The sequence below is a fragment of the Mirounga angustirostris genome, unplaced genomic scaffold (assembly GCF_029215605.1).
Source record: "Mirounga angustirostris isolate CCGP_5_RB_7025 unplaced genomic scaffold, mMirAng1.0.hap1 SCAF_6, whole genome shotgun sequence".
In the NCBI taxonomy this organism is placed as follows: domain Eukaryota; kingdom Metazoa; phylum Chordata; class Mammalia; order Carnivora; family Phocidae; genus Mirounga; species Mirounga angustirostris.
In genome coordinates this window covers 141,967,906-141,985,837 of record NW_026991714.1, presented here as the reverse complement: position 1 = coordinate 141,985,837, position 17,932 = coordinate 141,967,906, and the positions used below count along the sequence as shown (strand labels likewise).

At 37.3% G+C, this 17,932-nt stretch overlaps 1 protein-coding gene across 1 annotated transcript in view; it reads left to right on the top strand.

The window, feature by feature from the left end:
• Positions 1 to 17,932, top strand: part of RAB11FIP2 (RAB11 family interacting protein 2) — a 43,241-nt gene that overhangs the window by 2,306 nt on the left and 23,003 nt on the right. Inside the window, exons 2-3 of the mRNA XM_045878945.3 lie at positions 4,644 to 5,086; positions 5,784 to 6,252. Coding sequence (XP_045734901.1) covers positions 4,644 to 5,086; positions 5,784 to 6,252 — 912 coding nt within the window. The remainder of the gene's footprint in view (positions 1 to 4,643; positions 5,087 to 5,783; positions 6,253 to 17,932) is intronic.

Here is a 17,932-nt window from a genome sequence, read left to right as displayed (position 1 = left end):
TACATCTTCCTGCAGTCTTCTCTTGATTTGTGTTTTTATTTTTATTACATTTTTTAAAATTAGGACTTCGTGTAAGATTTAATATGTGAAGGGTAAAAGGGTAGAGAGATAAGAAGTACTAGGAATGCAAGAGGAAAACTGGTAAATATTTAATTAGGAGATAATATTTTAAGAAAAATTTTCAAAGAATGTAAAGTTGAATATATACGGGTGATTTTTGACAACTGTTTGTTACCTACAAAATGGCATTGTTTCCTCTGAGGAGTTCTTCATCAAATTGAAACTGAAAAATGGATAATCAGCAAATAATTTGCTTCAAATCACCAATTTTGGATGACACTTGCTCTATAATATTTAAAGTGCTTTGAATGTAAACTTTTAAGTATATTGTAACTGCAAATTTTATGCTGCGTTTTTTGGTAGTTTTTATGTTAACGAATGACCTATTACAGGCCTTCTCTGAAATCTAAATTTTCTGAGTGAAAGTAGGCCCAACTGTGAATCCAGAGATTGAGAGGATGAAATGAGTTTTTAAAATTCCTTCTTGTTTTACTCCTTATCTTTGGCAGCATCTGAATGACAGTATATTTGGCCATAAGCAACTCTCTCCTATCGTGGTCTCCCTACAGAAATTCTCTATTGACTACTATATAAAATTCATTTGAACTTTCAGGGGGAAAATACTTTTAAATGTTCTCAACAGGGCTTGTGATGTTATTGCATGCAAAGTGATTTTCAGATGTTATTAAATCCCATTTTCGTTGTGGATAAATGAGGACCACATATTTGATGAGATAGCTTTATTGGTAATATTTCTAGTTTTTTAATATATTTAATAGCTTCCTTTTCCAGCACAGCTGTGCATGTGGCACAGTACGAGATGAACTCGAGCCGCCGGTGTATTGCAAGAAAGATATTTAATATTCTGCACAGTGCTGAGCCTTGTCGGCATATCCCCAAGTGCTTTTTAGAAAACCGGTATGAGTGATGAAGGCTACCAGCTGATTTAGAAGTCCCATGAAACTGCTGGGTGTGACACTTTATACTCTTGACACTGAAGACAAGTATTTACAGCTTGTCTTCCAATTGTGTCATGATAGGCAAAGAAATGTGATGGCTAAAACTATTACTTTACTTATTTTTATAATTTGAGATTAAATGCCTTTCTTTTTTTTTTTTTTTTTTTCTTTTAAGGAGAGGGAAAGGGCCTGAGCCAGAACATTTTGAGTGGGGCATGGAAAGAGAACTTCTGTATCTCCCACTTTTATGGGTGTCTGGGTTGGTTCTGGCATGAGATTTAAGGAAATAATACAATGTTTAATAATAGAACGGTAAAATCGTTCATGCTGTTATGTAATATCTATTGATTTTTTTACAACAGGAATGGGTAATGTTGATTTTTTTTTTTTTTTTTTTAATGCTCATGAAAAGTAATAACAATCAGAGTCCCTAGAGTTAGGTATGACTCAAACACATGCAGATTTTAGGACTTTTGTGTGAGTCTCTGCATTGCACCTGTGTCCTGGCCTCTGGCACCCTTCCTGCCAATCTTGTCCTGTTTCTGACCACACAGCACCAATTGCTTGGGAATAGTTCCCACATGTGTGGTGGTTTTTGAACATGGACCTGTGCCCACTAAAAATTGAACAGAGGCCATATACAGTTTAAAAACAACACTCCAGAGGTGAAAAAAATCAGCATTAATCCACTAAGCCCCAAATGCTGTGTCTTCATTTTATCTTTCTGAAGCCTGGGAAAATAAGTGCTATCTCTGGAATGATTCTTGAAGGTCTCATTAAGACTTCCCCATTATATCACTTTCAAAACAAAGCAGCTAAAGTAGTTTGTCATGCCTAAATTTTAAGTTTTATATATTTGTTAAAAGTTCTTTGCAGTTTTTTTTTTTCTTGAAGGGTGGGGAGAGGATGATGGAAAATACACTGTATTTAGAATTTGTATTCAAATACTGACTTGCTTGATTCTTTAAAGCTTACCTGAGTAGAGTTCCCTACCATAAAACAAAAACAACACAACACACACAGAGTTGTAGCTTGGTTGTGTTAAGAGTATAGTTTTAGAAAAAAATATTAAATAAACATTTATCGAGTGCAAGGCAAACTGCCTTCAAGGAGCTTACCCTTTAGCAGGAGAAGACCTGCGTTGCCTTCTTCCTTGGTTGTCACTGCCTCCTGATTGAACACAGCGTTCTGTAACACATGGCCAGCCCTGCCTTTAACCTTATTAACATTTGTGGTTCATCAAATAGTAAAGAACTTCTATTTTCATGCAGATGTTACTCATCAACTTGGATATTTTCCTTATTGACTTTAATCTGACATTGGGAAGTTACTTAGCCTTTGTGCCTCAATTCCCTCATCTATTAAAAATGGATGTTAAAAGTAGATGATTGATTTGGTCTTATTTCTGAAATTCAATGAGTTTTGATTACTCTCACCTCCTACTATCTATTAGGTTATTGGTTTATTTTTTTCTCAGATTTGCTTTGATTTGTTGTATACATGGAAGAGGACATGCTTAGGTTTTTTTTTTTTTTTTTAAAGATTTTATTTATTTATTTGAGACCGAGAGAATGAGAGAGACAGAGAGCACATGAGAGGGGGGAGGGTCAGAGGGAGAAGCAGGCTCCCCGCCGAGCAGGGAGCCCGATGCGGGACTCGATCCCGGGACTCCAGGATCATGACCTGAGCCGAAGGCAGTCGCTTAACCAACTGAGCCACCCAGGCGCCCAAGGACATGCTTAGGTTTTTTGTTGTTGATACACTTCTTGCAAAGTATATTCACTTATTTTGTGTAAAGCCTGGATGTTACAGAGTATTTCCCATGTACTATCCATTAGAAGCATTTCTCCCCCCTTGAAAATGGCTTTATTTTCCAGAACTGGGAATTAATAACAGGGTGTATAACCTTGCTTTTCGAGTATTAAATTTTTTCTTGTTCAAGGTTCTCTATTCCACAGAGTTTATTGCTGTCATTTTTTATTTCTAGTCCCTGTGTCTTCAGATTTCAATATTTGCTTCAAGGGCGTTTCTCAATTTAGGGTCTTGGGGTAATGCTTCCAATTATAAAATATTTTATTTTTAAAAAACTGCTTGCTTTGATGCAACTAGATCTTAATTGATTGAATTGCTTCAAATTAATGAAGAAAACATTTCTCTCGTGTGTAACTTGCTGAGATGGAACTGATATGGATGCTTTGTGCCAATTTTCTCTCCTGCCTGGAAAAGACCCATGAACTGGTCTTCCACCTGATGGATAGTAAACATAGGTTTCTTCTGGCATATCTTCCTGGTAACAAGGAGAGAAAGTACTAATGTAAAATTAGATCAGAGTTCCTTTGTAGCTAAGAAAATTTGTTACACTTGGTTAGAGCTGTATTTAAGTAATAACCTGTGTGCAGGTTATGCTTCATTGTTAAGTAATGTGAAAACACTGTAGAAACTCTTCTAGGCTTGATTTTGCAATTTTTTGGCTGTTTTCCCTGTAGAATAACCACTTGTATCACTGACCGCTGGAGACTTTCTTGTGGATAAAAATACTATGAACAAAACCAAAACAAACTTGGCTTCGTATATAGTAGCCCCCTCATATCCACGGGGATACGTTCCAAGACCCCCAGTGGGTGCCTGAAATTGTGGCTAGTACCCAATCCTAGATATACTATGTTTTTCTCTATATGTACATACCTATGATCAAGTTTAATTTATAAATTAGGCACAGTAAGAGATCAGTAGTACAATAGAACAGTTATATACTGTAATAAAAGCAATGCGAATGTGGTTTCTCTCTCTTATTGTCCTGTACTCACTCTCCTTGTGCTGATGTGAGATGATAAAATGCCTCCCTGTTGAGATGAAGCGGGGTGAATGACATAGGCTTTGTGACGTAGCATTAGGCTACTACTGACCTTCTGAGGATATGTCAGACGGAGGATCGTCTGCTTCCAGGACTCGGTTAACCGCTGGTACTGAAGCCGTGGATGAGGGGGACTGCTGTAACATCATTTGACAATGGGCAGTGCAATTCAGCAAACTGACTACAAGCATAAGATTTGGCTCCAATTAAAATAATTTTTCTTTGGTATTGTTACAGTAGCAATAGTAAATGAAGCAAATAGATTCTAACAGGAAGCATTTAAGCTTGCTTTTTCAAAAACTTTACAGGATTTATGACTATTTGTCATTTCCTACATTTTACTCGTTTTTCATACTTTATTCAGGAGAAGGCTTTGACCCACTTGATATGAATCTAAATTACATCTTAGGTAATTTTCACAGTGAGCAAACTATAATGCAGTGGTCTCCGATGTTAACGAAATTCTTTCAATAGTTTTTACAGAAGAAAAACGGGCTAAATATTTAATTATTAAAAATGGGGTCATTATTGTATAATGCTCAAGAGTAATGAACTGATGAATTCTTTCATAGCCTTTACCTCAATGTCTTTTAACATTAACAAATGTTTTTAGGCCACTAGCAATGCTTATGTCAGATGGACACAGAAGAGCTGTCGTGCTTAGATTGCCTTGATGTGTAATAGCTTTACCTGAAAACCTATTTATATATAACAGGCTCGTATCCTCTCTGCATTACATGTTACAACCCGGTTTTTTCCTTCTCTTTAAGGTGGTTTAGATTAGAATCCAAACAAGGAAAAAGAGCCAAAAACAGGGGTGAGATAAAGGTCAATATTCAATTCATGAGGAACAATATGACAGCAAGTATGTTTGACTTATCAATGAAGGACAAAACAAGATCTCCTTTTGCAAAATTAAAAGATAAGATGAAAGGTAGAAAAAATGATGGGACATTTTCTGATACGTCTTCTGCGATCATTCCAAGTTCTCACATACCCGATGCCAATACTGAATTCTCAAGTGGTGAAATACAGATGAAATCCAAACCAAAAAAGCCTTTTCTTTTGGGTCCTCAGCGACTCTCTTCAGCACATTCAATGTCTGACTTAACTGGGACCCACATATCTTCTGAGAAACTGAAGTCTGGCACCACTGGTCAAACGCATCTTCTGGGACGGCAGATAGATTCCTTTGGAGCAGTTCTGGAAAGTGGTAAGTGACACCTTCCAATTGTATCCTTAGTGATCCGAACTACCGTTGTAGTTTTTAAAGTCTGACTTATAAAGTTAGAAAATAAAAATTGCAATTTCTTGGTAGTTTCTAAGTTTAGTCGTCAGCTCTTTATTGGGTGCTGAGTATGCTCAAAAGTGGTAAGTTTATTAAAGGCAGAACTTGTCTGTATTCAGCACTGTGTTTATATTATTAAATGATAACAAAAATGAGTCCCAGTTGCTTTTCATGGCCTCGCCTCTTTTTTTTCCTGCTGTTCCTTTGGTCTTGAAAGCCTGAAGCATAAATAAATGTTCCATTTAATCAGAACGTTCCTAGAAAAAAAATCTTGTATGTTCAGAAGTAGCAAAGTATATTTAATGCTAATGATGACAAAAGTCTGAGAATTTATAGCACCTTTATGCCCACCAGAACCTCTAGTTTTGACATTATAGCTTATGTGATTTTTTTTTTCTGAGCTGAGTAAATTACTGATTGTCTAGCAATATGCTAATTATCATTAGCCTACCTACTTGTGCTATACTTTACCATTTTAAGATTGTTTTCCTTGATTATTTTAAAGGTTAATATCTTTAGCTAATTGCTCTCATTCTAAAAGCAGCAGTATGCACACAGAATGTGTCAAGTAGTGTGATGTAATGTGTCACTGATTATGTGCTAACTACAAAATTGTTTGCAGGAAGTCTCAAATCTCCACACAGAAGAACATTAAGCTTTGATACTTCTAAAATGAACCAACCTGACAGCAGTGTGGATGAAGGTGAATCGTCTCTCGGAAGACAGAATGACCCATTTACAAATGTGACTGCTTCATTACCCCAAAAATTTGCAACACTGCCAAGGAAGAGAAATCCATTTGAAGAAAGCAGTGAATCATGGGACAGCAGCATGAATTTATTTTCAAAATCAGTTGAAGTTAGAAAAGAAAATAAAAGAGAGAAAAGGGAGAAAGTTAGCCTGTTTGAAAGAGTGACTGGAAAAAAAGATAGCCGAAGATCTGATAAACTTAACAATGGGGGATCTGATAGCCCTTGTGACTTGAAATCACCTAATGCATTTAGTGAAAATCGTCAGGACTATTTTGATTATGAGTCAACTAATCCGTTTACAACAAAATTCAGGGCTTCAAATATAATGCCATCTTCAAGGTAAGCCTAACATTGGGGGAGATTGTGCTATTTTGAAAAATATTATACTTGAAAGTATCAAATATCCCTTTTAAATACTTGAATGTTTTAAATTCCTTTTATTTGACTTGAACAAAATTCTTATCTTATTTTTATAATTAATTATGGAGCCAGGCAACATTGCATACATCTTTGGAATTGAACTTTTTATCTTAGAAGGATAAAAGATTATTAATCCCTACCCTAGTCTCTTTCTACTCCCCTGAGCAAGAAACTCACTGGAACTTACGAAGAGAACGACATAGCTTTTGATGAGACATGGTGAGAGTGAATCACCACTGGGTGTTAATTCAGGCCAGAAATTAGGTGATATGTTATGTTTCTAGATACTGTTTTCCAGGGATTAGTTCACGGGCTCTCTGGAGAGGATTAGTGGACCAATAGCAGCCCATGGGCTGTTCTTTTAAGAAATACTGGCTTAGGTTAAGTACTAATGGTTTTCATCATAGTTGTTAACTACCGTTATCAAATGTCTGTTTAGAAGCAGCTTTCATTTGTGAATGTTTACTGGAATTTTGTGACCCTTGTGGGTACTCTAAATATATCAAAGAGTTTTCTATATGATGACTTATGGTCATAGGAATAATCACTATCATGATAAAGATTTTCAGAATCTGAGTTCTCAGTTACATATCTAATGGTACTTTTCTTCTTCCTTAGTACAAGTTGGAACTGTATACCTTTAAATGAGATTATAGATTTTGCAGAAGTGAACGGTGGAATAGCTGTTTAAAGAAAACTTAATCAAAGAATAAGATGAATTTATTGGAAGCCTAAGCAGTTATGGAATAGCAGGGTAGAGTGTTTGCCATGGAATGTAGTTTTTCCTCAAGGCAATAACATATAGAATACCAGCCTGAGTGGGAATCCTGGCTCAGTAGCTCTGTGACCTCCATAAACCTCATCGTCTCCATCTTTGAAACAAGGAAAAGAATACCTGCTTGGTAGCATTGGGTGATGATAAATTATAAATCAAGTACATGGTATAAAGCCAGGGCCTAAATAGGGAACCCGTGAATGGTGGCTGTTACTACTATGTTTTATTATACTGTCATGTCATATTTTATTCAAAAAGTGCTTTGTTTTGTCCCACCATAAACAGAAAGTGTAGTATTAACAAGCACCCTTTTAGACCATGCTCTCCCACCTGTCTTCTGATCTTCTACCGATGTGTTCAAGTATGCAGTTAACATTTTCAAGGGAAACGTGTATTTCTTTTTTTTTTTTAATTTTTTTTTTTTAAGATTTTATTTATTTGCGAGAGAGAGAATGAGAGACAGAGAGCATGAGAGGGAGGAGGGTCAGAGGGAGAAGCAGACTCCCTGCTGAGCAGGGAGCCTGATGTGGGACTTGATCCTGGGACTCCGGGATCATGACCTGAGCCGAAGGCAGTCGCTTAACCAACTGAACCACCCAGGCGCCCCGGGAAACGTGTATTTCTTTCATTTTCTTTTAGCAGTAAATATTTGCTGTGGCTTTAAAAAGTATTGCTCAGTTTTCTTTATAAACTATACTCCAAAAAATATATTTTTATCGTGTGGCATTAATGTTTTTTCGAAGAGTCCATAGTTTCGTTGTGCTACTCAAATACTTTATTTTGGTATTTCACATCGTGTATTCCACATATTGTCTTAAGTCCTAAATTATAGAGGTAAATAGAAATATATTTGCTTTTTCTCCCTTTTGCTAAACTTTTTTTTGAAGAAGATAATGAAAAACAACTGTCTGAGGTAACTTAGAGATTGGGTACTTTATATAATTTTAGACTCAAAAGCAAGAAAAATGGGAAGTGGTAAGAAAATAATGTTTTTAAATTATGGCAGCATGGGGAAAAATAAGTATCCTCAAATCTTTAATTGCCCTATACTTGGGCTGTTTACATGGATTGCCACGGGTTTTTAAAGTGAGTGTGGCATTTTGCCAGATTTAGGGCTTTGTTTGGGTGACTTCAGGACAAATGCTGTTTCTATCAAAATTAGAGCTATTTCTTGATAAATGCATAAAATGCTTGCAAGTATGTAAAACAGGATTTTTACATTTTAAGTCTTCCTCTTCTTCATGTTCTTTGGGATGCCAGGTATGAGGCCAACAACATTGGTAGGTTCCTGGGAAGTTCCTCTTCCTCTGTGTGTCGAAAACCGTGTTTGTGGTAAATAACATTTGCAGTTAAAGGGTTGCTCTAATTTATAGTGTAAAAAAGAAGGATTGACTATAAGTAGATCTAGGAAGAGAGTGCAGTTGGAAGTTCTGGAAAGCAGCTTGATCTTGAGTGGAATTTGGGAGGATACAGTCGAGGTAGTTTCGTCTTTATGTGGCCTTGTGTTCCTGTTTCTCCTGCCGACATCAGCCCTCAGTTATGGGAGACATTTTAGATTTCTCACGTTCACATCTCAGTCAAATGCACTTTGGAAGCTAGAGACTCCTACCACGAGGACATGTGCTGCAGATTATTTTTTCCAGTAGCGCTAGATGGATCTATTTAGAGTCTCCTGGACTCTTGTGACTGGCGTCTGTGAGAATACTGAGCAGAGTGAAGGGTAAACTCTGTGGCTGTGGACCTGCATCATGCTCTTTGTGAGTGAGCTGGCTCACCTGGGATCGCAGGTGCAGGGGAACCGTGCTACTGCCCTGCAGGGGGATAGGGTGTGATTAAACCTGGAGAATTTTCTTTATTCCGAAAAACTTGAAAGTACTAAGGAACGCTTTCTTAGAAGTCAGAGTTTTTATTTCTTAGTAAAGAAAAAGTAAAATCCACCTGAAGAAATCACCTTGTAAACCCCCCAAAATACCACCTTTTGCTTCCGTTCTTTTAATAGGTCCTATAATATTCTTGCATAAAACCGATAGGAGAAATGAACAGAGAATGGGGTTCTTTGAAACCCTTTGCTGCCCTGCACTTACTAGTTTGCGGCTTCCTTCCTCTTACCTGCCCCTCTTCTTTGAAGCCTTGCTTGCTCTTGTAGGGAGAGGTAGTTGATCCTTGTGGGGCAGCCTTAGTCTTTTCTTACGTTAAGGCTTACTTTCTGTGGGCATCCCTTTGTTCACCAATAGACCAGTCACTGATCTCCCTCCCACCACCATGAACAGCTTGAGGGCGGCGTCTGCATTTCATTCATCTTTCCACCCGTAATCTCCAGTCTGATGCTTGGTAGGTAGTGGGTGTTAGAAAAAATCATTTTTGAATCACTGAACACGGAATAGCAGACCGATTTCCTAAAATGTGCTCTTATTCCTTTAGGCTCCTCTTGCAGCCCAGTGTGGGCTGAAGATCTTCTGGTACACTGAAAACAGATGCACAAAGGCAAATATGTACATTTTTACGTAAAACTCAGCTTTAGTCACAACCTAAGTAAGTGTCAAAGGGCTCTTGAAATTTAATATTCAGACCCTACATAGCACATTTCTGGAGTTTCTTAAGAACTCCGTGTTAAGTAGGTTATCAGCTGTCATAAACAACCCCAGATCTCGGTGGCTTATCACAGTCAAAGTGTGTTACTCGTTGTTGTCGCCGCCTGATTCACGATGACGGGGAGGAGGGAAGTGGGTGTTTTGCTCCATGTGGTCATTCAGCTCCACACCGTTATTCAGGAACCAGGCTCCTTTCTTCTTGTGGTGCCACCATTTACCACACGGCCTGCAGGGACATACAGCGGGGGCAGAGAGCCGAGGGTCACATGTGGCACGTCTTTCTGTGCCAGGCCTGGCCATGGTGTGCATCACCTCTACAGCTGTCCCCTTGGCCAGAGTCCATCGTGTCCCAACCCCAGTGCAGCCAGGGAAGAAATCTGGCTCGGCGATGGCCCCAGAAGAGACTGAGTTGGGTGTGGTGAGGGCACCTCATTGTGTTTGTGGTCTGTGCCAGTTCTGAGAAGTCTGGATACCAGCACTTGGCTGCACGACTTCTACTGCACATGCGCTGGAAAGTGTAGTTGGAATTCTTGCCGTTTTCAGGAAAATGTTTCATCAGTTTATGATTGGTATTGTTTGTGTTTTCAAATTATGGCTACTCTTGCTTTTTAATTATAAATCACAGGTAGTTTGGTGTCATCAGTCTCAACTAATGTGTTGTGTGGTTAACCCCACAGTTTGTAAAGAAATGCTTGTTTGCATCAGCAGTTACATAGTTTTCCAAAAAAACAAAACAAAAAAACCCTCAGTGTTTGTTATGCCATTTTTAATCATTTGTTCACAGCCATGTCTTCTTTAACACTAGGCTGGTCTTCCAGTGGAAAGTGGAAATGGTGAGTGTGTTCAGCAAACAGGATGTCCTGTTTTTTTTTTTTTTAAACAGAGACACAGCTAGACTCTTAGCTAGGTGGGGACAGGTGATGAAGTTCTGGCTTATTGAAGAGTTCGTGGAACAGATGTCTACCGCATCCAGGTCTGGTCCATGAAAATGTCCTATGCAGTCAGCTGTATTGCCTCTCTTCGTTAGTACCTTAGGCCAGGGTTTGGCAAACAAGGCTGGGGGCCCAGATCTGGTTTGCTGCCTGTTTTTGTAAATTATGTTTCAGCTGCCCACAGCCTAGCCACTGGTTTGTGGCTGCTTTTGTCCTACAGCGGTAGCGTTGAGTCAATGTAACAGAGACTGTGTGGCCTGCAGAGTTTACTGAAATCGCTTGCTCAGCCCTAGGCTGGCTGAATGGGGATCTTTGAAAAGGGCAGAGCCGTAAGACAGGGCAGCCTGAGTCCCTGAATGTTGAAGTCCACCTAACCAAGCATAACTGTGAATAAACCTTATCTGAATGAGACATTCTGAGACTATTAAGTGAACTGCGGTTTTTGCATTTATTTATCATAACACTTAGCATTATTATTTCGTAGTATTTAGGGTACAGGAGCCATGGTAACTTTGGTCTGTTTGAAAAGCCTAGTTCAAAAAAATTTAAGAACCACTGATTTGTAACACCAAATCCAAACTCTTCTAACTTTCAAGACTTACTGTATTTTAGGCTTTTCTTGATGGTCCAACTTTTCTTTTACTATTCCTTATCTCTCTGTTCTAGGTAAGTTAATTTCCTTACCTCTCTCCTCCGAGGCCCTTGTAAGCCTTGCTATGCCCATTCCTTAGCTCAGTCCTGGAATGCACTTAACTCATCTGAGTGTGCTCAGCCTATCCTTGAGGCTAAAAACTCTTTAATTCTTTCTCGATTAATAACATGGTGTTTCCCTTTGGCTTTCTGCTGATATAGAACATAACTGCTCTAGGATATCTATTGTGTCTGGGTCTTAGTCTTCGTTACTAAGTTATCTAAGCTTCTTAATAGCTATGCTGAATCTTGTCTTGTGGGTGCCTGCCCCACAGCATCTAGATGAGTGCATGTCCTCAATGCTGATCATCAGCGCCTCCTGGGGATTTCTTTTCAACTGCAATTTGTTGGGTCCTATCTCAGGCTGAATTAGATAGAATCTTTAGTGTGAATGGGCCCTGAAATGAAAATCAGCATTTTTAAAACTTCCCACTGATTCTGTCAGGTTTAAAAAGTACTGATCTAACTTATATCATGTATTTCATAAGACTTCAGTAATTACTAATTGATGAATAGAAATCTGCAGTTCTGTTGGTAAACTGATAGTTGAATAGATGACTTAGTCACATTCACTTTGCTCACAGGGCCCTAAGTAAGGTGGAGGACACCGGAGGGAGGTCAGCCAGACTAAAACAGGGATGTGGAGAGGAGTATAAGATTTGGCTGAATAGCTAAGAAACATCTAAATTATGGTAGGCATTTAAGATCAGGCAGAAATTGTCTGAGTATTTAATATTTATGGCATCTGTGGATGAATTGTTTCTCAGAGTTCAGGTAAAACCTAGACATCAGTAGTGATGAACAACACTTAGAAAATATGCTTGTGTTTATACGCTACCTATCATAACTTGAACAGAAACTCTGTGGTGTGTGTTCTTCTGAGGCTCCATGAGAAAGTTTAGGATTGAAGGACTGCCCCCAGTTAAGAGAATTCATTACCACAAGGAGAAAGTTTGTTGAGTATGTCTTATTCTGAAATGTAAAATAAAAAAAAGTGTGTATATATGTATATATATATATATAAGCATACTCTGTATGAAGAGCTGATGTTTGATTTTAGAAAGGAAGCTCATTGGAGAGCAAGAACTTATGGGAAGTATTTTTACCAGAGAATGTTGATTTGGGAGTATTCTTCTATATGTGACTCATACAAAGAACATGATTTCCCTTCATTATTTTCTGCCTTATTGTCATTGTGAATATCATGTAGCAAACTCCTAGTTGTTCTATTTAACTTAATGGTGTGTCTTATAATATCACTCGTGGTGTTATTGATTCTATTAGCATATATGCATATATTTCCATTTACAGTATTTACTGTGGAAAAACCTACATGTTGCTTAGCTGGTGAAACAGTTATTTTTTAGGACAGTACAGAAATAGTGTCTTAAGATTAAGAACTCCTGTCTATCACTAATATTTTATAATTTTGCATGACAATATGCCTTTTACTTTTGGGATCAGGTTGACCTACATCCCTTTTTCCCTTCGTCCTTTCTTTCTTTCCTTAACTCATCAATTCCTGTCTATGGTTGCATCATACCTTTCTTAGAAGCTACAAAAAAATTGGTTACCTAGAATGTATATTTAAATGTGTTTCTAATTTTTACAAATCACCATAGGCTTATAAGCATGTAGTCGTTATTATGAAGTTATATAACATGTCCATGAAAAAAAAGACTGTTTACTATAGGCCTACATTTTGATTTTAAAAAGTTAGAGTAAACAAATGTTCCAAAAGAAATGATCCTATTCATAGTTTTAAAATGCTCTGTATGGACCTTTTTTTTTTTTCCCCTATATGAGTTTAAAGCTCAGTCTCTGGCATAATAAACCTTAACATGTATAAGGTTTATTTTAATAGCAATATTTATTTTTTGTTCATATTTGTCTAATATTAAAGATAATTTTGCCCTCATTCATGACAGGCCATAAATCTTTTACACAGCTGAAACTTCGTGGCCTCATTTACAAGACAGAAAAAAAAACTTTTGAATGATTTTTAGAGCCATTAATCCATTAGTGTCCAGGGATTTGCAGAATGTATCCAATGAAGCAGTGACTAGAAACATGAAATATGCAATATGATTAGTTCCCTTAACACTAACTAGAACTTTTATGCTAAACTCCCCAGATACTACTTGAAACTTTTTTACCCTTTGTCATCCTAATACTCATTATAATAGCTCTCATTAATTGGTACATCTCCCAATGGGTTAATTTGCAGATACCAACCATGCCATCCTTTTGCTACCTCACTAATGCAAATTGATATTTATAGACTTCAAAATTGAAAACAAAAAAAGCTCTGTAACAAAAAAAGACAAAACTTTGCTAAGTCATTGTTGTTATTATTATTTTGAGTTGAGAGATTGAGATACAGAGAGATTTTGTGAGAGAAGAAAACCAGCCAAAAAAATCCACAAAAACTACTGTAGGCTAATAAACTGATGTGAAAATTTCTCAATTTACAGCACTTGACAGGTGCTAAAAGAAAAGCATCTTTAATTTTAATGTGTTGTTAGGACCTCTTTAGAGAGACTGTACAAGTTATTAACAAGGTCCTCTGAGACAGGAGACGGGTAATTAACAAGACCTACCGAGATATAGTTTAGGTAATTAACGAGCTCTTAGGCACTGGACACAGGATAACACAACGAGTCCGTAGTTAAAGAGAACAGGTTGTTATGATATGATCAAATACAAGATAATAGTATGTAAGTCCTTCTGAGGTTTCTGATAGGAAAGTATTAAGATTATATTCCAGTGACCCCAGTGCAAATCAATATGTAAATTTTAACTTTTAAGGTAGAATTTGAGAGGATTATTTCTTTGTCAAACCAACAAGCTTGTTACATGTAGATTAATAATTGTTGTTAATTGCCATTAATGAACATGTGTATTTTGAGAACAATACATTGGAAAGATATAAATTATATTATTCTAAATTATTTTAGACATTTATTGTTCTGTTTCTTTTTCACCAGTGGCCTGTTGGGTAAAATTGTCTATTCCAGATTGACCTTACTTTCCTTATCCCCTTTAAAGCTGTCGGGATCTGGCCATTGAGGAGGCTGTTCTTCACCAGTGTAGTTTTTATGTGATATGCACAGCGCCACTCAGGTTGATACGGTACTTTCTAGGTTGAGACTTGATATTCCCAATTTCAGACATTTGGCATAGTTATTTCCTGCATAAATTTGAAATTGTTGGGGTCTGAATCGAGTTTTGGTTCAGAAAACTCCCACAGTCAGCAGACCTTTATTATAAACATGTTATACTTTGAAGATTAAAAATAAAAAGAAAGCCCTTGCATGTCTCCTGATTCATTCCATTGCCTCTTCTGTGTGACAACTCCAGTCCTTCCAGATGATTTTTTTCTGAATTTCAGATCTGATAATCAAGTGACACTTTCATTTGCATTATTTTTAGAATATTTACTATACAAGAAAATCAGAGGTTTATTAATATATAAATTCCTGCTCTTAGAGTTCATAGAAATGGGCATGTAAATATTAGGTCTCCATTCCATGCTAAGGACTGGACATTGTAGAGGCAGTGGGGAGCCATGAAGATTTTTAAGTTAGGTTGTGATATGATCAGAGTAACATCTTAGATAATAGCCCTGTGATGTGGGGGAGACTGGTAGGGACAGGAATGGGAAGGGGGAGGACTTGGGGCAGGAAAACCGATAAGAAAGTTAGTATGGTTGTGAAGGTGAGAGTGGATGGAGGTTACTTGGCAGTGAGGATGGAAAAGAAGGGAACATCTTGGAGATACATTCCTTTTGTATGTGGAGGTTGGGATGGTAGGGGATCGGTAAAGGAAAAGAAGCAACAAGGATTATTCCAACGATGTGTCTTTAATCAGTGTCTTAAATTTGATGAAACATAGCATGTAAAAACTGTACAGACGGTCCCCAACTTATGATGGTTCAGCTTATGAATTTTCAACTTTACGATGGTGGTAAAGTGATAGGCATTCAGTAGAAACCATACTTCAGAATTCTGAATTTTGATCTTTTGCTATGCCTGGGATATGCCGTAGGATTCTCCCTGGTGAGGCTGGGCAGCAGCAACTGCAGTTTGCAGTCAGCCACGTGATTGCTAGGGCAGACAACTTAACCCTTCTCGACTCATCCAGCCATCTTGTTTTTCACTTTCAGCACAGTATTCAGTAAACCACATGAGATATTCACCACTTTATTACAAAATAGGCTTTGAATTAGGTGATTTTGCCCAATTGTAGCCTGATATAAGTGTTCTGAGCACATTTAAGATCGGCTAGGCTAAGCAATGATGTTTGGTAGATTAGGGGTATTAAATGCATGTATTTTCAATTTACAATGGGTTTACTGAGATGTAACCCCATTGTGAGTCAAGGAAGATCTGTATTAACAACGTCAGGTCTGTTGTCAGTTGGCATTTTAGTCTTGATGGAGAGGTTTGAGGGTTTTTTGTTTTTTTTTTTATGAGGTGCTGTCTTGTTTATTTTAGAATTTTGTTTTAGAGATAGAAATTATGTATTTTGAGTTGTTGAAGACAAGCAAGTTAGAATCAGTACACTAATTATGGTTCTTGAGAGTTTGTTTTTGAATCCTGAAACACACTTGGCTTCTTTAACACATTTAAAGTGTGTTCACCTTAGAATTGTAATTACTACATGTATTTCTCTCCAGCAGTTTTGGCTTTACCAAATCTTGTCCCTGTTGGACTCCTTTTGTTAGTTTCTCATAAGAGAATAACTTCTGTTTCTTTTATATTTAGCCCTACTTCTGTGAACTCTACTTTCCCAGGCCCCTACTTTTATGTTTAGAACACTTCCTTTTCGGCCACTATGACTACATCACCTGCGGTTTACTTTTTGCCCTAACAATAAAGCTTTAACTTTTGGAACACATGTACTGTTTCTGTATTTTAATAAGTGGTAGTAGTGGTACCTGTGGCAGGGTGTTCTAAATAGCTGCTGGTGGTAGAAAATAAAGCAACTAATTTGATTATGAAATGATTTTCCTTTTACACATTTAGCTAGTTCCTAAGAATATTGGGATCCAGACATTTGACATTTGTCTCCTTGAACTTATATTTTAAGGATAAATGATTGCTCTTTGATGTGTTACATACAGTATTAGTATATAACATAATTATAATATAAATATTAAAATGTGATATATAAATATGTATTCTATATTAAATATAACGTATCATACATCAGGTAAAAAAATGTATGTATTTTATGTATTTATTTATTTTTTTAAAGATTTTATTTATTTATTTGACAGAGACACAGAGAGAGGGAACACAAGCAGGGGGGAGTGGGAGAGGGAGAAGCGAAGCAGGCTTCCTGCTGAGCAGGGAGCGTGATGCGGGGCTCGATCCCAGGACCCTGGGATCGTGACCTGAGCCAAAGGCAGACGCTTAACGACTGAGCCACCCAGGCGCCCCTTATGTATTTATTTTAACCTTAGAAATCTTTCTGACAAAAGTGCTAATACCACTTAAATAGCAATTACATGACTCAGCTCTGCCTATAGTAAAGCTTAATTCAAATTGCCAGTTTTTAAAAATTGTTTTAACAGACATGTATGTGAAGCTCTACCAGGGCTGGGGGTGGGTGGCTTGAAGATAGAATTCATAGAGGATAAAGTCCTAGTAGCCACATAGGGAGAGGAACGTGTAAGCAGTGACCCATGTTCCAGGCAGAATGAACTGTGTTGAACAGAGTTTACTGTAGAAAAGGTAAAGGAACAGTTTGCTAGAAATTGGAAAACGCTTCTTCAAGGAAGAGGCCTTTGAGCTTGTTCTTGGCCATCAGAGATGGTTTTATAATTGGGGAATGAGTGGATAGACAGTTATTTCAGTAAATAGCAAGAAAGCTTATTTTTAAAAATTGAGAGATGCATTTTGAAGGAATATTTTATAAGTAATGACTATATACTCTTGTATCATTAGCTCTTTACTCACTACTTGGTAATTCTACCATTTCTTTTTTAGTTGGAGTCATGGAGCTATACTCCATGCCTGGTAGGTTCCTGAGGAAGTATGTTTGCTACTTTAGGCTACCAAGGAGCCAATTAGTGAGTGCCCTGCAGCGGCTCTGCATTAGGTATAATGACCTCTTTGTTATGGATCCTGGAGTGGGAATGGGGGTGTTCAGGTTAATCACATATTTTGTTGACCAGAGGTATACGGTATATTTTGTTTCATAACGGATTTTTTCCTTTTCAAAGAAATTAAATGCCCCAAATAAATGAAGAATGGAAATCATACTGAACATAATTTAATACTTGATTCAGAATATATATATTTGATTACCTTCTTCCACTCAAAGATGTTATAATATAACATGAACATATAAATATAGCAATAGTAGAATATTGTAAAGGAAGTATAGGATAGGTATTAAGAGTTCAAATTTTGGATTCGGGTCTGGATTTGAGTCTGTTGAATAACTAGCTGTATGAACTTATCTAACCTTTCTAAGCCTCATTTTTTTCACCTGTAAAATGGGATAAAGTGCTGAGCATGGTTTGCCACAGGGTGAACCTAGAAATGGTAGCCCTCGCTATGACCTCACTGCACAGTGTCTACAGAATATGTAATAGTTGCTTT